The 22,105-nt window shown below is 50.0% G+C and overlaps 2 protein-coding genes and 1 pseudogene across 4 annotated transcripts in view; 2 read left to right on the top strand and 1 right to left on the bottom strand.

The window, feature by feature from the left end:
• Positions 1-22,105, bottom strand: part of FANCA (FA complementation group A) — a 60,536-nt gene that overhangs the window by 2,653 nt on the left and 35,778 nt on the right. For both annotated transcript variants that reach the window (XM_084757843.1, XM_084757844.1), the window contains 16 exons: positions 20,545-20,658; positions 18,239-18,375; positions 16,581-16,651; positions 16,243-16,339; positions 15,924-16,111; positions 14,646-14,742; positions 12,487-12,663; positions 10,578-10,651; positions 9,819-9,947; positions 6,486-6,570; positions 3,872-4,044; positions 3,080-3,185; positions 2,951-3,010; positions 2,734-2,838; positions 1,714-1,826; positions 747-882 (listed from right to left, as the gene is read on the bottom strand). In XM_084757843.1, coding sequence (XP_084613969.1) covers positions 747-882; positions 1,714-1,826; positions 2,734-2,838; positions 2,951-3,010; positions 3,080-3,185; positions 3,872-4,044; positions 6,486-6,570; positions 9,819-9,947; positions 10,578-10,651; positions 12,487-12,663; positions 14,646-14,742; positions 15,924-16,111; positions 16,243-16,339; positions 16,581-16,651; positions 18,239-18,375; positions 20,545-20,658 — 1,862 coding nt within the window. The remainder of the gene's footprint in view (positions 1-746; positions 883-1,713; positions 1,827-2,733; positions 2,839-2,950; positions 3,011-3,079; positions 3,186-3,871; positions 4,045-6,485; positions 6,571-9,818; positions 9,948-10,577; positions 10,652-12,486; positions 12,664-14,645; positions 14,743-15,923; positions 16,112-16,242; positions 16,340-16,580; positions 16,652-18,238; positions 18,376-20,544; positions 20,659-22,105) is intronic.
• On the top strand, positions 7,484-8,189 carry LOC311583911 (small ribosomal subunit protein eS28-like). Its single transcript, XM_084757879.1, has one exon. It carries the CDS (start codon positions 7,772-7,774, stop codon positions 7,979-7,981), a length of 210 nt encoding a protein of 69 aa, XP_084614005.1. The 5' UTR covers positions 7,484-7,771; the 3' UTR covers positions 7,982-8,189.
• On the top strand, positions 20,956-21,616 carry LOC311583908 (putative glutathione-specific gamma-glutamylcyclotransferase 2; annotated as a pseudogene). Its single transcript has one exon. The product of its transcript is annotated as a putative glutathione-specific gamma-glutamylcyclotransferase 2 (transcript).

The raw sequence follows: 22,105 nt of genomic DNA, 5'->3' as shown, positions 1-22,105 counted from the left end.
AAGAAAACAGGCTTCGCCGGGCATGGTGGCGCACGCCTTTATCCCAGCACTCAGGAGGTAGAGGCAGGCAGATCGCTGTGAGTTCAAGGCCAGCCGGGTCCACAAATCAAGTCCAGGACAGCTAAGGCTACACAGAGAAACAGTCTCAAAAACCAAAAAATTACAACAGGCTTGGAAGAATCCTTCTAGGGTTTTTATATCATAGTGCTCCGGTATTTGGTTCTACTGCTGATCTGGTTTTTAGGTTGTACTGAGGCGGGAGGGGGCATACAGACAGCATGGCTCACTCCCAGCCGCCTCCTCAGCTGCTGGCCCCCAGTTTCCTCTGAATCGCCAACAAATCTTGGCCTACACAGGCCCTGAGTTCATGTGAGTGCTGACTAGAGGGCCCTCTCTCTACAGCCCAGTGCTCAAGGCCTGACAGGCCCTTGGCTGAGAAGCTGGAACAGAGCAGGTGCCTGAGGTGCCCTCTGTAAGTGCCTTTCTGCACAGGTCACAGTTACAGCAATGTGGAGATGGAAGGTGTGGACACTGGCCGGTGGCTTTACACTAGTTGTTGTGCAGGCAAAACAAAGCCCAAGAAAAACACTTCCGAAAAGAAATGTAAAGCATTTTACCTATAAACACTTAGCCAACAATCTTACTCCAAATAGAGACAACTCCCAATCTAATAATGCTTGCCTCTGGAAGAGGGAAGCCATTAGGCATACCTCACTAGAAGAAAGGCCTGCAGGGCTCTGTCTTACCTCTTCTCTCTCGCAGTCTAGCCTTCTCAGATGTGTCTTGATATTTTCCTTCCTAACCTCTCTAGTTGCAAAGTGCAGTGCAGCTGCTGAGATCCAGGCTGGGCTCGGCGCTGGGGAAGCTGAGTCAGAGCAGAAACTGACAGGGAGACATTGCAGAGACGTAACTAGGTAACGCCTGATGGTCCTGCCTTGGCCCCGAGACATCCCTGTGTTTGATATCGAGGGCTTTCCTTTCAAACACAGTCCAGGGAGGCCCAGAGAAAATGAGGTTTGTGTCGAGTGTCATCTCAGGGAGGACATGGTGGATTTGGGGACAGCCTTGTACATAAAGCAGATGATGTCTAGCATTCTGAGGGGAAGCAGCTTAGTCCCGCCCACCTCATAATGACATTAGGGCCCCAGAGCTTTGAAGGAAGAGGCTGTAGCTCTCAGTATTCTTGGCTGTCCATGTGGGCCTGTGGCTGGTCTGGTCCAAGGGAGCCTAACTTTATTACTAGCAAGATATCTTAGCTTCCACCAGGGTAAACATTTGGCAGGAAACTAATGACGTACAGCGTAGGAGTCACAGGAGTGACCTGGTCTCCATAGGATCAGGGTGGTAGCAAGGCCTGCTTCACTTGTTTGCGGAGCAGGTTCTGGAGTATTCCTGACCAGGGAGGACACAGAGGCATCACGGATTCAAAACTAGCTACCAGAAGGAATGCGGTAAAGATCAATGTCTCGCTCACGCCCTCGCTGCTGCAGGAGCTTGGCGGTCCTCCTGAGAAATCTGTGCTAAATAAATGTTAGCGCAGAACCCAGGGCCAGGATTAGCAGGACTCGAAGCTGCGAGGGATTAAGACGCCATGAGACCAGGCTTCGTGAACCCTGCAGCAGCCTCCCCAGGCAGGCCCGGTTCATTCTCAGGGCGTCATGACACAGCCTAGTCCCAGCAGCAGCTGGGCTCCCCAGCACTGCTTCAGCTTACCTGCTAGCGAACTCCTGGGCCTCCTGTAGCCTCTGCAGCTCTCGAGGCAGCGTGCTCTGGTGACATTTCTTCCACCGACTACACAGCACCGGCTCTAGGCTTGACCACCACGACTATGGGACATGAACGACCATCAAGAAACAGATTAAGGAAGTTGTCTCGGACGGCTAGGAGACATGCTGCCCCTTGGTCAACATCCATACACCTAATTCCTAGTCAGCAAGGACATTCTGACTAGCTGTGCAGGTTTATCTTTTTTTTTTGGTCTTTCTGAGACAGGGTTTCTCCATATAGCCTTGCCTCGCTTTATAGACCAGGCTGGCCTCAAACTCAGAGATCTGCCTGCCTCTGCCTCCAGAGTGCTGGGATTAGGGGCGTGAGCCATAACTGCCCAGTTTGTTTTTGTTTTTGTTTTGAGACAGTCTCACTATGTATATAGCTCTGGCTATCCTGAAACTAAGTAGACCAGGCTGGCCTAGAATTCAGGTCTGCCTGCCTCTGCCTCTCAAGTGCTAGGATTAAAGGTGTGAGCCATCATACCTGATTCATGAGAGGCTTGCTTGCCGTCTTTTTTTTTTTTCTGAGACAGAGTTTCTCTGTGTAGCCCTGGCTGTCCTGGAACTTGCTCTGTAGACCAGGCTAGCCATGAACTCAGAGATCAGCCTACGCCTGCCTCTGCCTCCCCAGTGCTGGGATTAAAGGCGTGCACCACCATGCTGAGCTGAACAACCGCTATTTTAAACGCTGAGTTGTTGCTCCAGCCTCTCGCACATCTTGTAACTCCTAACAACTAGGGTGGGACACTAAACCTCTTGGGAAACGGAGATCGCAATATGAGGGTCTGTGAGATGTGCCAAATCTGACGACTTGAGTTCAACCCCAGGGCCCCATACAGCAGGAAGAGGGAACTGAGCCCTGCAGCTGGTTCACCGACCTCTGCACATGAAGACATGGAGAGATGGTGTGGGGAGGAGGAGATTGATTAGTTAAGTAATTAGAACCCAACAGGCCCAGACCTACCAGTGCTGACGTCAAAATCATGGGACACCTGGCCTGGCATTCCTTCAGGGTCAGGTTGGCCACCAATGCTGGGTCTTGACTTCGAAAACACACGTTAAGGAGCCCCTGCAGCAAAAGTGCACTGAAGCTCAGCAGTCTGCCCACCCAGGTACCCCTGGGAACCCTGGCCCCGAAGGACACCACCAGGCAACCAAAGAGTTCATAGGCACTGAATTACCCTGAAGAAGTGCATGGTAATGTCGTGGGTCAAGACACTGCCGTGGCAACAAAGGTTTCTCTGTAAAACAGTTCAAAGTCAGCACAAAGCCCACAGGTAGAAAAGCCAGCCCAGAGCGTTTGCACATACCAGCTCTGAGTTGACCAGGTTGAAGAACTCCTCACAGCTGGGGGAGACAGGCTGTCCGGCCTGGGGGCTGCCCACAAGAACAGACGGCGGCAGGCGGAGGAGAAGCCTTGGAAGGAAGTGAGTGCATCATGGTGAAGACAGACAGACAGACAGACAACACAGACAGGGCTCAAACTTTGTTGCACAGTACTTTCCAGGCCGAGTGATGCTCCTCGAACCACAGCCCTGGTCTCAGTTCCCACTGCCCTTGCTTTGGCCTTGTGTGTTCTACATACAAAGCTGCCATTGTCCCCACTCCTAATTCCCGTTTATGCACTGCAGTACCCCAAATCCCTTCATACAATACAAGTAAATTTACACAAATATATTTTTATAAAAATATAAAGAAGCTGGGCGTGGTGGCACACACCTTTGATCCCAGCACTTGGGAGGCAGAGGCAGGTGGGTCACTGTGAGTTCAAGGCCAACCTGGTCTACAAAGCGAGTCCAGGAAAGCCAAAGCTACACAGAGAAACCTTGTTTCGAAAAACATACACACACATATATATATGTATGTATGTAAAATTTCAACCAGGTAGAAGAACACACCAGTGACTAAGGAAGCAACCATAAACTGGAGAATTCCTTTACAAGTAGACAGACTTGAATGCAAAGCACCTTTTACACTGCCACACTGTGAGAGCCAAGACACTACAGCTGTTCAACACTTGGGGTAAACATAACAGAAACAAGCAGCTTGTAGTAAAAGCTAAAGATGGCCGCCACCATGGGAGCCACCTCAACATCCGTTACCGTTTGCACATGAGCAGCTCTTGCTGTCTCCTAAGGCGAGTGGCCATGCTGTCTCCTCTTGCCAGAGCTTGCAGCCGTGTTTTGAACACCCGGAAGAGAAAGTGACTCTGAGGAGTAGAAGAGCCGCAGGGCACAGAGGACCCTTGATCCAGCTCCAGGTCTGCAGCCATCTCCTGGACAAGGGTAGGACAGATAGTTTGACCCTGTGTCCCTGCTGTGTCCCTAACCCTGAGTCAGGGCAGAGGAGCTCTGGGGGGTCACTGCGGCCCTTAGCTGGGCAAATGCCGAGAGATGAGCTCAGGAGAACTCTCACAGGGATGAGGAGCGAGAAAAGCTTTTCCATGTGAAAACTGTTTTTAGCCAGAGCCGGCAGCTCAACTATTGGGAGACTAAGGCGGGAGGACTAAAAATTCAGGTGCCTACGTGGGTTAGAGCACCTGCCTAGGATGTACAGGTTCTAGGGTCAGCCCCCAACACCACAGAAACAAACAACTTTCAAATTGCCACATGAGAGCACAGGGAACACCCATCATACCTCACCTAGATTTCCCTGTGGCTGGCACTGTCCTTCTGTCACTTTCTGCTCAGTGTAGACAAGTACACGTACACACACACACACACACACACACACACACACACACACACACACACTCTCTCTCTCTCTCTCTCTCACTCTCTCTCTCTCTCTCACTCTCTCTCTCTGCCCTTACTTTCTGATCTGTATAGACAGGCATATATACATACAGGAATGAGCCAAAGGTGAACTTTTCACTGTCCTCCCCCCACCCCCAGGCCCTCTGTATGCATTCTGTTTTGGGGGTGGTATTTCTCTGCATAGCCTTGGCTGTCCTGGACTCACCTTGTAGATGAGGCTGGACTTGAACTCACAGCAGTCCACCTGCCTCTGCCTCCCTAAGTACTGGCATTAAAGGTGTGTGCCACCACTCACAGCTTTTTTTAGGGGTGGTGGAGGTTAAGTGTGACTTTTTAAACACCAAAGGATATTCCATGTGCCCCAGATAAATGTGATTTCCGCTTTGGGCCTGCATTTGGATCTTGTATACTATTATTTTCTTAAAAACAAGATAGCAAATCCAGGACTAAGACTGATTCTCTCAGTCCAACCTGGCAGCCATGCCATCAACAGACAACACAGAGAGCAAGCCATAGAGATGGCTTCTGTGCGTCTTGGTTTCATCCTGCAGCCCCAGGGGCCACAGGGGCCAGGCTGCCCACTTGGCGCCCGCCCACCAGCAGAACTGCCTGTGGGGCGGAGGAGAGGTCCCGTTGCCGGGGAACGGGCAGGCACCCAATGCAGGACAGCAGGGTTATCATCTGATGATGGGAACGGGCAGGCACCCAATGCAGGACAGCAGGGTTATCATCTGATGATGGGAACGGGCAGGCACCCAATGCAGGACAGCAGGGTTATCTGATGATGGCATGGAGGTGTGCCGTGTCCACTCAACAGAAGTAACACGTGTGGCCCCCAGAGCTAGTTACAGCCTGGGTGTGAAAGCCACATGCAGGCCAGGCGACTCTCAGGTGTCTCAGGTCTGCCATTTAGGAAAGAGGGACAGAAAGGACACAGGTCAAGATGAAGGGTCAAGGGCTCTGGACCTCTTAATCTGTAGAATGTTCTCGATTCTGGGTGATTTCCTCAGTACTTACCCCTCACCAGTCCTCTTTAGTTCCTTATATTTCTGAATTCAGACCCTTGAATAATGGTAGCATGGAACTCACACATATGATGTGTCCAGTAAAATTACATGTGTTGTTATGGTTTCCATCTGAAATGTCCTCCCGAAAGCCCCAGAATTTACCTCTGCCCCCAGAGGCCCAGTATTCATAAGTGAGTGGCTCATGAGGGCTCTGACCCCATCCACTGATGGAGACATACCCGGAAGTGGTTCAGCACGTAGACGGTGGGCCTCCCTACCGATGGGCTTGAAGAATCTACCGTGTTCCCAGTTGCTTGTTCTCTGCTTCTTGGATGCTATGAGCTAAACACCTTTGTCTGCCCCACACCCTCCCTGGTGTGACGTCCTGCCTTGCCACAGGACCACGGCAATGAGGGTGGGAGGCAGACCTTTCTCAGTGAGTGTGCACTGGACAGAAGACTGAGATGTGTGTGCCCGAGGGCAGCCAGGCAGGGGGGCTTTGGAAGTGGGTGAGTAGAAGATGCGAGCTGAGAGACACATCATGGGACATCAGTGTGACATCACTGCATGTCCTGTTCAATCTGGGATACCCAGTGAAGCCTGAAAGCGCCATGTGCTCTCTTCCTCTGCTCCATAGGGGCTTGTTAAGGTCTCTTCTCACAGCCTACAGGTGTGGAAGGCTGCGGTGGCGGCAGCAGCACCAGCATTCTGTCAGAGTTGGTGTGTCTCACAGCTGGGAGACAGCTTAACATCACAACTGTGTCTGGGTTCTGTGCTACTCACCTATGGAATCAATTCAGGGTACACTGTGGCCCTAGGTCTTAGCCACATTGTGGACAACGCAAGGTTCCACTCTCTTGACATAGCCCCATTATGCAAATTGGTCAGCAACGCCTCAGCTGAGGGCAGGCTTGCTGCAGCAAACACCCGGAGCCCTCTGCCCCCTAACTCACCTGCAGCCGAGAAAGAATGTCCTCATTTCCCCTGCGGCCTCCAAGAGCCAAGTCAGAGAGCTCCGAGTGCTCGTAACTCCTCCAGCTGAAAACAAAGCAAGCCACCCGCTCAGTCCTGCCGGGCAAGACTTAGCGCAGTGCCCATTCCTCAGCCTGCCTCAGTGGCAGAGCCTCTGCCTGGCTGCCAGCAGGAAGCAGCCAAGAAACCCAGCAAAGCCAAAGTCCTAGCACCCAACAACCGCAAGCACAGGAAACAGTGGGACACTCGCAAGTCATTCTAGCACTTGAGAGGCAGACAGAGGATTACTACATGTTTGAGGTCTAGCATGTTCCAGGCTCGCCAGGGCGAAACTGCAGGAGCCTATCTGAAGAAAAGGGAGGGGTCAGAGTCAGTGGTGAAGAGTATGTTAGCAACCGTAAGGCTGACGGTGGATCCTAGCACCCGTGTGCTGATTGTGTTAACCTCTTCTGGCTTCTGCATTTGCACTCGTGTGTGAGCATGAACATGAACACACACAGATATACGCACATTTTCCCCCAAGACAGAGTTTTTCTGTATAGTCCTGGCACTAGCTCCATAGACCAGGCTGGTCTCCCAATTCACAGACATCCACCTGCCTCTGTTTCCTGAGTGCTGGAATCAAAGGTGTGGTGGCAAAGCACCTCCTGGCTACCTTTTATTTTTAAGATTATTTCTTTATTATTATTTATACAGTGCTCTGCCTGCATGTACACCTGCAGGACAGAAGAGGGCACCAGATCACATTATAGATGGTTGTGAGCCACCATGTGGTTGCTGGGAATTAAACTCTGGAAAAGCAGACAGTGCTTTTAACCTCTGAGCCATCTCTCCAGCCCGTTGGTTTTGTTTGTTTGCTTGTTTTTTAAAAGGGAAGAAAAATGTACCAAAACCAAGTATAATTTGTCATAGAAGACCTAATGTTCCAAATCTAAATCAAACCATTAACAACGGCACAAAAACCAAAACCATATGATCACATCAATAGTTGCAGAAAAGGCATTTGGCAAAATTTATACCTTAACAGGAAAAGAATGAGTCAATAAACTAGAAACATAATGGAATTTCCTCAACTTGACAGAGGACATCTATGAAAAACCTAAAGCTACTGTCACACTCAACAACGAAAGACTAAAAACTTTCCCACTAAGATCAGAAATAAGACAAAGATGTCCTCTTAACCATGTCGCTTTAATTGCATTCCACATACTGGCTAGGGAAACTGAGTAAGAAAAAGAAAACAGGTCTCCGCCAGATCGCCGCCATCATGGACACGAGCCGCGTGCAGCCCATAAAGCTGGCTAGGGTAACCAAAGTGCTGGGCAGGACCGGCTCGCAGGGACAGTGCACGCAGGTGCGTGTGGAATTTATGGATGACACCAGCCGCTCTATCATCGGAATCGTCAAAGGCCCCATTCAAGAGAGTGATGTGCTCACCCTATTGGAGTCAGAAAGAGAGGCTCGGAGTTTGCGCTGACCCTGTTGCTGGGTCCTGGATATCCACCACTTAACCCATGGAATGACCTGCAATTGTTAAATAAAGCATTTGTATTTAAAAAAAAAAAAAAAAAGAAAAAAAGAAAAAGAAAACAGGCTTCAAACTAGAGCGGAAAACTCAGAATGACCGCATTCACCAGACGTGACCACGCAGTAAAGCCTCAACAACGCACTCAAAGGAACCGCAGCAAGTAAGTGTTCGCTGAGTCAATGTAGGAAACTCAGTGCTTTTTCTAAACATTACCCATGACTAGTTTTTAAAAAGGCAATAATTCTACCTATAGTCACACTGAGAAGAAAAACATACAGGGGCAGAAGGGCCTCTAGTAGTTCAAGGCCAGCACAGTCTACACGTCAAGTTCTTGGCTAGATAAAGCTACACGATGACACCATGTCTTAAGACAAACAAACAAAAATAAAACACTTATTAAATACTTGTACCGTGAAAACCTAAAATCCTGTTAAAATAAGTTAAACCCTAAATAAATGAAAAACCATCCCATGAGCATGAGAGGAGAAGGCAACCACTGTTAAGATGGCGTCATCATCGTAAGTGGTGGAGCGTTAGCGCAGTTCCTGTCAGGACCCCAGATGGTTTTGTAAAAAATCAGTATCTTGATCTTAAAATTCAAATGACATCACAAAGCAATCTTTAAAAGGAGTGACGTTAGAAGGCTTGCATTTCCAAATATCAAGACTTAGTCCAAAGCTACAGGACACAACAACACAGTGAGACAGTGACAGAACCAGGCCCCAAAGATCAAACCTTCTGCGAGTGGCCAACTGACCTACGACAGGAACACCAAGACCGCACACCTCACAGGAGTTAGAGCAAACCAAAGTGTGACAGCGACTGCTCAGGATGATAGGCCAGCCTAAAAGGGACCCGGGTGTACTCCGAGGCAGCCACTTTCTAGTCTCTGTGGGGCCCTGGCTTTGGTGTCTAGCTGCACAAAAGACAGGTGGCGGGAAGGGGGGGCGCCTAGAAAAGGATTCTGATAGACATTTCTCTAAATGATCCGTGAGAACAAGAAAGGAAAAAAAGGAAGGAAGGAAGCTCAAATAAAAACAACGAAATAGCACTTCACACCCGAGAATGGCTCGTCCTGAAATCAGAAGAGGACAGTGTCGGGGATGATGTGGGACCCTTTGAATCCGCTCTACTGCAAGGAGACTGTAAAATCGTAGAGCCAAGTTTGTAAAAACATCTCGAAAGAAAGAAAAAAAGTATCATTATCCATCAGTCTACTTCTATGAATATGCCCAGGAAAAATAAGAACTCAGAGCTCCACAAAAGCCTGTACACAAGTGGTCACAGCAGCGTCACCCTCGGCCAAACAGCAGAAACAACCCAAACGTCCACCAACAGAAGAATGGGTGAAGAGCGTGACGTAAATTGTCCAATGGCACCATTCAGCCATAATGGAATGAAGTGCTAATCCACAGACGGATCTTGAAAGCATTTGCCAGGAACAGATTCTGTTTCTGTGAAGTGTGCAGAACAGGCAGTCCAGCAGGCAGGCAGGAGGGAGACTGCCGGGGTGGTGCGGTGTGAGTACACTAGCGTGGGCCTCACACAACACCTGTCCACTGCAGGGTTGCCTCAAGAGCCGACAGGGACGGTGAGATTGGCCAGTGTTACCTTGCTGTGTCTCCATTACAACTCCCACCCCAGCCCTCGGGAGGGAGGGAGGAGGGCGGCTGCACCGCCCCACGGATGCTTGCGTGCAGAAGACACTGAGCTTATACGACGCGCTCTTGTGCTGACTGGCGCTGTCACTAGCAGAGCAGGAGCTCTTGGGTACTGGGTGGCTGACCTTTGATGAAAGTCCATCAGCTCGCCGACGAGGACCGTGCACGCCACTTCCAGGTCTCCACCACAACCTCCCACCGCAGCCGGTGCTGGGACAAAGTGCTCATAGACTGCCCACTGGTGGAAGTCATGTCTGCAACAGGTGAAGGCCGAGGTCAGTTCTGAGGAACACTTTGTAACCAGCGGTCCCTAACATCCTGAAGTGGGCTGCCTGAGAGCAGCACACGGTTCCAGTGGCTGGGCGAAGGGGGACTAGCAACAGCCACCCGAGAACTCAGGCCTTAAACAACAAAAACAAAAAAACCCCAGTCATGACATACTCGGTTTCTGGTGCCCATCTCAAGGAGCCTGCCCGCCCATATATCCCTATTGCCTCATAACAAACGGCCTGCTCTGTTGTCCTCATAAGGTCACTTGCTCTTCAGGGCCTATCGTGTGGCCTCAGACACTCATCCTGTCTACTGTGGTTGTGTATGTATATACATGTGTGTGTTTACATACATACATATACACTTCTCAATATGGCTGTGGTGGGTGTAGAGTCCCTGCGTAGACCTGGTCTGACTTTATCTGTGTGAAGGTGCCGTGTGTGTATATACAGGTAGGTGTGTCTCAGTTACTTTGTAACCCCAGCGTCTGGGGCACCCGGCACATGGAAGCTCAAGGGCTTTTCAATGAACACATGAATGACAGAAGCTGTGCTTAAACACTGTTCAGGTAGCCTGAACACCATACTAAAGACTATGCTCCCTTCAACTCTTACCTTTCTGTCTCTGAGAGAACATCAGCCTCAGGTTGGATTTCCAATTCCAGCTGTATCCAGTCTTTGTATGTTAACTGAGTGACAGAAACATTCAGGGCATGGAGGATGAAACAGGAAGCGGTTTATAAGCACCTGTCACTTTACCTTAAAAACAAAGACCTGAGCTGGCCATGGTGGCACACGCCTGTAATCCCAGCACTTGGGAGGCAGAGGCAGGGGAATCTCTGTGAGTTTGAGGCCAGCCAGGTGTATGGAGGGTTCCGGGACAGCACAGCTACACAGAGAAAGCCTAAACCCCCACAAAGATCTGTGCTCCGTGCTGTAATGAAATGGAGAGCTAATGCACTATGGAAACCTACTGTCTATACGCTCCGAATATGAAATTAAAACTGTTGAAACCAGTACAGTTTTGTTTGTTTGAGATAGGGTCTTCTTACTCTGTAGCTAAGGCTGGCCTCAAACTTGTGGCAATCCTGTTTCAGTTCCCCATGTGCTGGGATTACAAGCAAGGCCTACCAGACCTGCCACACTGGTCTTTTAAGCAGCAGACAGAGACACCCTGTTTCGAAAAACTGCTTCAGATATTCATGGCATCCCCCCCCCCCAAGACAGGGTTTCTCTGTGTAGCCCTGGCTGTCCTGGACTCACTTTGTAGACCAGGCTATCCTCGAACTCACAGAGATCTGCCTGCCTCTGCCTCCCTGAATGCTGGGATTACAGGCATACACCACAGAGCCAGGCTATTCACAGCATCTTATACTTTGTTTTTTTCTTATGAAAATTCTTATTAGTGCAATCACACATACCATTGTACCCTAATCTCAAAATCTCACTTTGCATTAAAAACCAAACCCCAAGCCTACCCAACCCCGATTACAGCTTGCCCCTCCACACATTCCCACTGGAACAAAGGCCACGGCAGACAGCAAGACGGATACGGTGTAACCAGGAAGCAAGACTGCAGACTGACAGGAAGCAAGACACGACAGCGCCCTCTGAGAGCTGATGATACGTCCCCCAAGTCACTAGCGGTCTCTTGGCTAGTCATTGCTTCACCTCTCCTCACACTGGTGGCAGTGCCACACCTGCCCTTAGATAGGGGTGGATATATATATATATATATATATATATATATATATATATATATATATATATATATATATATATCCTTATATAGGACACGGACAAGACCCTTATATATAGCTAAACCACAAAAACATCGTATGTTCTCCCTAAACAAGGTGAACACAAGGAAAGAAGAAAGATGGTCTGTTGGTGCAAAGAGTGCCAGGTTCCAGTTGATGGGCGTGAGCTACAAGCGTGGAGACACCAAGGCCCCATCACAAGATCTGTGAAAAGTGCTCGCAAGGAGACCAAGCATGGCACGGTCTTTCTGGGGTTTTTGGTTTGGTTTGGTTTTTTGAGACAGGGTTTCCCTGTGTAGCCTTGGCTGTCCTGGACTCCCTTTGTAGAACAGGCTGGCCTTGAACTCACAGAGATCTGCCTGCCTCTGCCTCCCAACTGCTGGGATTAAAAGCGTGCGCCACCACACCAGGCTGGCAAGTGGCTTCAGTGAAGTTTCCAATCCAACCAAATATTATTCTGGCCTCTCAGGAGACACAGAGCCCTCTTACACACGTGGCTCGGAGACACAGGCTTCTCCTACTTCCTACCCCCAATACACACACACACACACACACACGCACACGCACACACACAGGCACACACACGCGCACACACACACACAGGCACACACATACACAGGCACACGCACACACACAATATAGGCACAAACACACACACAGGCACACACATAGGCACAAACACACACACACAGGCACATACACACACGCGTGTGCACACACACAATCAGGACATGTGACACACAATGGAAGACATGGAAACCTACACAAAGCTCGTTCTCCTTCAACAGCTCTTGGAAGCGGTCCCATCTCCACAGAGAGAGCGCAGCACCCTGCCAGTCTGCAGAAGGAAGGTACAAGGTTCTCCAGGGGACGTCAGCCGTGTGCCCTTGAGGACAGGACGCTCTGGCCTCTGAGAAGAGCCTTAACAGAATAAACTGAAACTGAAAACAGACAGCGACAAGTTCACACACAGAGAGAGGAAACATTCACAAGGACACACCCAGAGACCCATACCCACCAGAAAGCCTTATCTGTCACCCTCCTGGGGACCCAGTACAGCTCTGACACACACAGCATGTCACTGAGCAGGGCACATCTCCCTGGGGTCTTCCTAAGCCCTGGCCTTGCTGGGGAAAGGTTTGAGGTGCCTTGCTGGGAGGAGAGGATGGCTGCTGAGGGAGGCTGCATGCCCAACCGGGAGTGCTGCCCTCCGTGAGCTAGCCCTGCACCAGTGAGAGCCAGAAAGGCATCTCTTTAGTGACACACTAGAGCATTTCTTGCTCATGAGGGACACTGCCAATACTCTCTGTCCCTATTTAAGAACTGGATTATTCGGGCTGGAGAGATGGCTCAGAGGTTAAGAGCACTGGCTACTCTTCCAAAGGTCCTGAGTTCAACTCCTAGAAACCACATGATGGCTCATAACAATCTATAATGAGATCTGGTGCCCTCTTCTGGCCTGCAGGTGTACATGCAGGCAGAACGCTGTATACATAAATACATTTTTTTTTTTTTTTTGGTTTTTCGAGACAGGGTTTCTCTATGTAGCCTTGGCCATCCTGGACTCACTTTGTAGACCAGGCTGGCCTCGAACTCACAGCGATCCGCCTGCCTCTGCCTCCCGAGTGCTGGGATTAAAGGCATGCGCCACCACGCCCGGCTATAAATACATTTTTAAAAAGAGAGGGAAAAGACCATGCTGGTCTCCAATCTCCACCTGAGCCTTAGGCCCAGGTCCCACAAAGCATGGATGTAGCCTGGATTCTCCGGATGCTTCTGTTCAGATTCAATTTATCTGGGCAGAGCCTGTATGGACAGACTCTCCAAGAGCTCGCCTGGTGACGCTTTATTATTTAGAGACAGGCTCTCTTGGAGCCCAGGCTGGCCTCGACCCTGCTATACGGGCAAGAATGACCCTGAATTTCTGCTCAACTCTTTTTGTTCTTCAGCTCCTGAGTGTTGAGGCTAAGGCTGTGGCATGTCTGGTTTATACGGTGCTGGCGACCAAACTCAGGCTTTTTGGTAGGCAAGCGCTTGACTAATTGAACTACACCATCAGCCCTTTTATTACGTGTGTGTCTGTGCAAGCCCAGGGAGGCCAGGAGGGTTCCTTGGAACTGGACTTACAGAAGGTACTGGGACGTGCTAGGATCCTAAAAATGGAGGAGCCAGAGCTCTTAACCACCGATCCATCTTCTGTGTGTGTGACAAGGCATGTGTGGAGGTCAGAGGACAAATAACAGGAGTTGGTTATCTCCTTTCAACATATGGGCTTGAACTCAGTTTCCCAGACTTGCCAGCAGGCATCTTTACCCACTGAGCCACCGCGTTAGTCCCTATTTCCTTATTTATTCATTTACTTTTTTGAGAGCAGATTGCTCTATTCAACCTAGGGTGCCTTCAAACTGAATCTGGGGCTGGAGAGATGGCATTGTGGTTAAGGTTGTTTGCTGCTGTGTTTCCTGAGTCACCTGCTTCTGCCTCCCTAGTGCTGGGAATGCAGGCGTGCGCCCCGCTCTCAGCTATTGCTGCTTTATCGTAAGAACCAGAGCTCAGTTCTGAGCACCCATGTTGGCTGGCTCACAACTGCCTGTAAACCCAGCTCAAGAAGTCCTGATGTCCTCTTCTGGCCTCTGTAGGCACCTGTACTCCCCGCCCTCACACGTAATTAAAAATATATCTTGACAACAACAAAAAACCTTTTATAAATCCTGCTTCAGCACCTCAAGTGTTTTCCCTGTCATTTCTGATATGAAGCCTACAGTCAGCGTCCACCGGTTCATCCACAAGGGGTGCTCAGCAGACAGCCAGGTGGTCCCAGAGACAGCCTGCTATATCATGTACCCACACACTGAGATAAACACAAGAAAGTCCCAGAAGCCAGAACCCTTCAGCTCAAAAAGCAGGGATCTGAACCACGTACCTTCTTGATCAGGCCTGGCGATAAGTAGTTGTGCAAGGAAGCTTCGGGCTGCGCACAGAACTTACATAAACAGTAAGAAATTGCTGCTGTGCAGAATCTGCAATGAAGGAAAGGTAGCCTGACTTCTCCGAGCCGCTTGGCCTGGGCATCGCTCCCTGATCTGAAGAAGTGCTGGACCACCTTGTTTTCAGGGTCCGCGTCTCCTGCGAGGGAGATGCTGCCTCCAAAAGCTCACACCCACATTGAAGGCGGGGACAATGACAGTCACACAGCGGCATGTGTGAGCAAAGCCGCACTCGCTCAGTATGTGTGAAGAGCCATACCGAGACACAAAAGCAGTGAAGTGTACACTGCCTGGCTCTGGATGAATGAGGCAACAGTCACTGAAGGGCCCAGGCAGGCAGGCTGCTGCAGCTACCTCCAGTCAGGTGCGGTTTCTTTGGTTTGTTTTTGTTTATGTCAGAGTCTGAAGATCTACAGAGAACATGCTTCACGTCTTAGGCGGAGACAGTATCTGTGAGCACAGCCTCAGCCAAACGTGTGGCTTTCACCACCAGACACGACCCTCTGCAATTGTGTGCACAACCCTGTGTGCAGAAGAGGTGGCCCAGAGCAAAGTCAGAGCCGGAGGGCCACAAGGCACCAGCAGCAGTGTTGAGCTGGCATCACCGTCCACGCCTGGGCACCCGTGGATGGCACCGGGCAAAGTGAGATCACTAAAGATTGGATCCGGGGCCTCGTTCATGCTGAGCATAGGCTCTGTCACTCACTACATCCTCGGTCTCTCATTTTTTAATTTTTCGTGATTATATTTTTTCTTTTATGGGTATAGATGTTTCGCCTACATAGATGGCTGTGCACCAAGCATGTGCAATGCCCACAGAGGCCAGAAGAGGGAGTCAGATTCTCTAGAACTGGAGTTGGAGACGCATATGAGCTGCCACGTGGGGCTGGACTAGATCCTGGATCCTCTAGATTATTTTAAATTTATTTAAATTGTGTGTATGTATGTATGTACACCTGCATGTCAGAAGAGGGCATCAGATCACATTATAGATGGTTGTGAGCCACCATGTGGTTGCTGGGAATTGAACTCAGGACCTCTAGAAGAGTAGACAGTGCTCTTAACCACTGAGCCATCTCTCCAGCCCCTGCAGCCAGCGTTCTTAACCACCGGGCCATCCCTCCAGTCCACAGTCTCTCATAATTTTATTTGCTGGATATTTACTTCTTCTCAAGAGGAGAAAACAACATCTGGGGAACTCAGCAATGGCTTACTTCATGCAAAAGAGCTGGGATTCCCTTGTGCAGCAGGTCAGGAGGCTGTTCAGGAACTCAGGGACACACAGGCTGCCAGCAGGACCAAGCACCCCCGGATCCACCTCTGGAAGCGTAGACCTAGACTCACCCAAGTGGACGGCAAGAGCAGCCAAGCCCAGGACATGGGGGGCACTCAGGCTGGGGCCCTGGAACACGGACAAAGGTAAGGAGAGTCTAGTCCCCTGGTCAGACGGCTCAAAAGCCACTGAGGAGAAGTCGGCATCAGCGTGGGCTCGCAGCCGCTTTGAGGAGTGACCTACAGAACACAGGGGCCTACCTGGTGATGGAGCAGTTGGCAGAGCCGGGTGAGCACTGCAGGGAGAAGCATGTGTCCACACAGGGTCCTCACGAAAAGGACGGCCCAGGGGCTCTGCCTGCAGGGACAGAACAAGCCACTGGCTGGTCGTAGCCCAGTACGTCCCTTCCACACCAGTCTAGGCATGGAGGCCTATGGAAGGGCCAGGGCCGGCCAAACAGTGGCCTTTGCGTAACTCAGTCTTCAACGCAGTCCCATCTAGCAAAGCTTGGTCTCCCATCCATCTTGGGAACAGAGCTTGGCGTGCCCAGCTCATGGCCTTGGTACCACAGCACAGATGGTACCCCACTCACCCTTACCTCTCCGGGGGCACAAAGCTAGAGGCCGCCATTAGGTTCTGACAGAAGGTCGTGAGCAGGAGGTCCACCACCTGGGAGGAGACACATCAGTGGGGCGTTAGCCCCTGCATCTGAGAGTGTCAGGAAACAGGCCTCTACACAGACGGCCATTACCAAGGCTGCACAAGCCTCTCTACCACCACCTCACGGGAAATGGGGATCAAATTCAGCCTGTTAGGCTTACATTTAGAAAGCAAGCTTTGGGCTGGAGAGATGGCTCAGAAGTTAAGCGCACTGGCTGCTCTTCCAAAAGTCCTGAGTTCAATTCCCAGCACCGACATGGTGGCTCACAACCATCTATAATGAGATCTGGTGCCCTCTTCTGGCCTGCAGGCAGAACACTGTATGTATAATAAATAAATTAATTTAAAAAATTAAAAAAGAGAAAAAGAAAGCAAGTTACGATACGAGTCGGCCCCAAATGGCAGGACTGAACCAGTAAGTGTTACCACACAAGCTGGAAACTTGACAGTGCCTACTGGGAAGGTAGGAAAGCATTGGGTTCAAAGGACACAAGAGTAACCAATGACGGGCTTTGGTGCTAGAAGCAGCCTTTGCCACGCAGGCTTCTTTAAAATGCACAAACAAGATGGCGGAGCACACCTGTAACCCCAGCACTTGGGGTATGGAGACACGAACCTCGGCTACAAAGTGAGGTTAAGGCCATCCTGAGGTCCAGCCTCAGCTACAGAGTGAGATTAAGGCCATCCTCAGGTCCAGCCTCAGCTACACAGTGAGAGTAAGGCCATCCTGGGGTCCAGCCTCAGCTACACAGTGAGAGTAAGGCCATCCTGGGGTCTAGCCTCAGTTACACAGTGAGATTAAGGCCATGCTGGGGTCCAGCCTCAGCTACACAGTGAGAGTAAGGCCATCCTGGGGTCCAGCCTCAGCTACACAGTGAGAGTAAGGCTATCCTGAGGTCCAGCCTCAGCTACAAAGTGAGAGTAAGGCCATCCTGGGGTCCAGCCTCAGTTACACAGTGAGATTAAGGCTAAGGCCATGCTGGGGTCCAGCCTCAGCTACAGAGTGAGAGTAAGGCTATCCTGAGGTCCAGCCTCAGCTACAGAGCGAGAGTAAGGCCATGCTGGGGTCCAGCCTCAGCTACAGAGTGAGAGTAAGGCTATCCTGAGGTCCAGCCTCAGCTACAGAGTGAGAGTAAGGCCATGCTGGGGTCCAGCCTCAGCTACAGAGTGAGAGTAAGGCTATCCTGAGGTCCAGCCTCAGCTACAGAGTGAGAGTAAGGCCATGCTGGGGCCCAGCCTCAGCTACAAAGTGAGAGTAAGGCCATCCTGGGGTCCAGCCTCAGCTACAGAGTGAGAGTAAGGCTATCCTGAGGTCCAGCCTCAGCTACAAAGTGAGAGTAAGGCCATCCTGGGGTTCAGCCTCAGTTACACAGTGAGATTAAGGCTAAGGCCATGCTGGGGTCCAGCCTCAGCTACAGAGTGAGAGTAAGGCCATGCTGGGGTCTAGCCTCAGCTACACATGAGATTAAGAACATTTTTAGGCACAGGCAGACAAAGGAGGCTGGCCAACAGTGGTCCGGTCAGTGCCTCTCACCGCACACCTTTTGTATCATCTAAGAAGGACCACTGCTGGGTCCTCAGACCTCACAGACGTACCGCCTGCTCCTGTCCCTGGAGCGTGGGAGTCAGCACGCTGAGGCGGATCTTCGCTCTCCGGAGGCTGCCATCATCGCTGCTGCGTCCTAAAGCAGCGTTTATTCTTCCGGAAACTACAGCCACCTGAGCAGATATGACTGCAAGCCGAGAAGTCAGACAAAGAAGAGCAAGCATGGGAAGAGCACGTGAGGGGGTGCTGGCAGGGCCTGCGGGTACCAGGCAGCCTTGGCCAGGCTGGGGACAGAAGGGTGGCTGCGCTGCGGTGACCACAACCTCTCTAAGGTGTGACACTTCCACCTGTCTAAGCACAAAGCCTCACAGGCCCAGGACACTGAGGGTCACTGAGGGTCACTGCAAGCCTCAGTGACTCCCTCAGGCATGCCTCCTCTTCTGTTTTGTCAAAGCTGGCCGGACAGCGTTAACCTTTTGCTTAAGCGCCAGAACTCTTCTGAACGCCCCACAAATGTTACTTCTGATCCGGGTGAAGTGGTGAACGCCTATAAATGCCAACACTTGGGAGGATGGAGAAGAGCATCTGAGCTCCAAAACTGTGGCCAGCCTGGGGAACGCAGCCGGAGCCCCTGGGCACACAAAAGCCACACGGCACCACAGCTGACACCAGCAGCCCAGGGGGCTGTGCTCGACGGCTCGCTACCTGGCCTGAGGAAGAGTGTGTCAAGGAGCAGCAGCCTCAGCAAAGCTGGGCAGTGCATGCTTCTTAGTGCTTCCCTGTGCCGCTGTCTTAATGTCTATAAAAGTAAGATCTACTGTGCACAAAAATACATTTTGGGGCTGGAGAGATGGCTCAGAAGTTAAGAGGACCATTTGCTCTTCCAGAGGACCCGTGTTGAATTCCCAACACCCACATGGCAGCATACAACTGTCTGTAACCCTCACACAGGCTAAACACCAATGCACATGAAATAAAAATAAATAATAAATTTTGGATGCTGGCCGTGGTGGTGCACGCCTTTAATCCCAGCACTTGGGAGGCAGAGGCAGGTGGATTGCTGTAAGTTCAAGGCCAGCCTAGTCTACAGAGTGAGTTGCAGGACAGCCAAGGCTATACAGAGAAACCCTGCCTCAAAAAAAAAAAAAAAACAAAAACAAAAACAAAAAACAAAAAAACCAAAAAGCAAAACAAAACCCACAAAAAACAATGAACAAACAAACAAAAAACCCACAAAAACAAACAAAAAAAGATTTTGCGTTTGGATGTGAGCTTTTACACAATGAAGGATCCAGGTTATTTTTTTATCACAAGTATTTTAGTTTTGTGTACGTAAGTGTGTGCTCTGTGTGGATATGTGCATGTGAGTGACAGTGCCCAGCATCCAAAAGCAATGCTGGATCCCCTGAAGCTGGAGTCACAGGTAAGACAGCTGATATGAGCGCTGGGAAGCAGAGCCAGGCCCTCCGCAAGAGCGATGTGTGGTCCTGACGGCTGAGCACCTTGCCAGCCCCAATTCAAGCAGCTTTTGTGTCTGCTTTGTTTTGTTGTTCTCAACAGCAACTGAAAACCGACTAGCGCACTCAGTAAAAACTACGATGATACCCATTAAAATAAAATAAAGTTAAAAAACAAAAAACAACCCTAAACACTGCAAGTTTGTTACTGACGTCATGGACTGCTGCATAAGTGAGCGCTTCCAAGTCCCACAGATGGACACTCTGAGCTCAGTGTTCCACAAAGTGCTCAGACGCAGAACAGACAGAAGAGCTCCTAAATGCCTGACGGAGCTACTGAGAATCTAAGTGGCTCTCAACCTTCCTAACACCAGACCCTGGGACACAGCTGCTCAAGTTGTGCTGACTCCAACCATAAAATTATTTCATTGCTACTTCATAGCTGTTAATTTTGCTACTCTTGTGAATCATAATGTAATTATCTGTGTTTTCCAATGGACTTAGCCACCCCTGTGACAGGGTCATTTGACCCCCAATGGGGTCTCCACCCACCGGCTGAGAGCCTCTGACGTAGAAAGTCAGTAAGAATATGACTGCTTCTTACGTCGCTTTCTTTCCTCTCTACCACCTGTTTTACTGGGATACAAAAAGAAGATCCACCTCCTGCCCAGGCTGTGTGACAGTACAGAGAGGCGGTCCCCACCACTCTGATCCTGTGTAGGCCCTGTGACAGTACAGAGTGGTGGTCCCCACCACCCTGAATGTCCACTTACTCTAGTCTGTGAGCGGGTTCACCTGCAAATGCTGAGCTAGAGGAAGGAAGGACAGGCCAGCCTGTCACTATGGCAACACGCTCTCAGAGGGGCAGACCGCATGCATCCCCTCTCCCCCTTTCTTACCACCATACTGGGTGGGGTCGGTCATTAAAGCTCTGAGCTCTTCCAGTGCAGCTGTGAGCAGTCCCAGGGGCTGTTCAGCACAATCAGATTCCGTCCTTTTTCCTGAGGTGACATCTGAGCCAGGGAAGGACATTTGAGAAATCGGGTGTTAATCACACTCAATGATTCTTTATCATAAACAGAAAAACTTTATACACATGGGGAATGCTGGTGTGTACTGCTGTGTGTGGCTGCATGCGCAGTCTCTGAGCTTTTCTCTTTGATGCTAGGTATAATATCAAAAATAAAGACATTGAGATGGGAAATGTCACTCAGGGTGCAACATGTGCCAATAATGCATAAGACTGAGTTGACTCCCCAGGCAGCTGTCCCACTCTGAGCAGGTTGGGGTGCTGGCCAGAGACCAGAAAGATGTGGGTGTTTGCTGACAGGTCTCTCATCTGGGAGGCGGACTTCGCCTACCAGGACAAGCTGATTGGTTATATCACAAACTACAGCCAGCGCTTCTGGCAAGGCAGCACCGCTGGCCGCCGGGTCCCCGGCAAGCCTGGAGGAGTCGGGACCCTTGTCGAGGATCCTGGGGGCCATGTGTGGGGGTTCTGCTCACAAACCACAGTAGGAAAAGAAGAAGTGAACCCCACACCTTGACATCAGAGAGAAAGGCAGCCACAGAACAACCACGCTCAGTTTTGATCCAAAAGACCCACAACAAAACCATTCAGTGTTTTGCTGTACACAGGAACGTTCCTAACTCTCTTGGTCCTGCAGCTTTGGAAGACATTGCTGAACAAATTTATAATGCATCTGGTCCAAGGGGAAGAAATACAGACTATCTTTCTGAACTTGCAGATTCTATTAAGAAACTTGTGCCAAAAGATGCAGATGAGCATCTCGTCTCTTTGGAAAAATTAGGAAACGAACATTTGTTTGGAAGGAAAATAAAACCTCATTAGCACACATAGCCAGCAACGCATCCAAACAGGCAGAGCTCAGTCTTTACAGAATAACATCGATACAAAACAGCAGTCTGCTCTGGACGGTCTTACTATTTAATGTTGTAATTGAAATAACGCCTAAATGTACAGTTTATTTACAAGTGCCCTAAAACTTATTCAAAGATTAGCATACGGGGAAAGAAAAGAGTTCAGGCTGTACAAGTGAGTTCCTAAATATAACATTTGAAAAATTGTTCATTAGAAATACAGGTCTCAAGCCAGGTGGTTGTGGCGCACGCCTTTAATCCCAGCAACTCGGGAGGCAGAGGCAGGTGGATCACTGTGAGTTCAAGGCCAGCCTGGTCTACAAAGCGAGTCCAGGCCAGCCAGGGCTACACAGAGAAGCCCTGTCACAGAAAACAAAAAAAATAAATAAATAAATAAAAATAAAATAAAATAAAATAAAATAAAAAGTAAAATTTCTCAAAGAGGAAAAAAAAAAAAGGACTCTGGGTTCAACTCCTAGCAGCATACACTTAAAAAAATTATAAACAATTTTATGAAAGAGAGAGACAAACAGAAAGAGAGACAGAGAGAGAGAGGAAGAAAGAGCGCGCTCGAGCAAG

This window comes from Acomys minous, assembly GCF_964271855.1.
Source record: "Acomys minous genome assembly, chromosome: 14".
Classification (NCBI taxonomy): Eukaryota; Metazoa; Chordata; class Mammalia; order Rodentia; family Muridae; genus Acomys; species Acomys minous.
The sequence above is the reverse complement of the archived record's forward strand: the minus strand, read 5'-3'. Positions and strand labels throughout refer to the sequence as shown.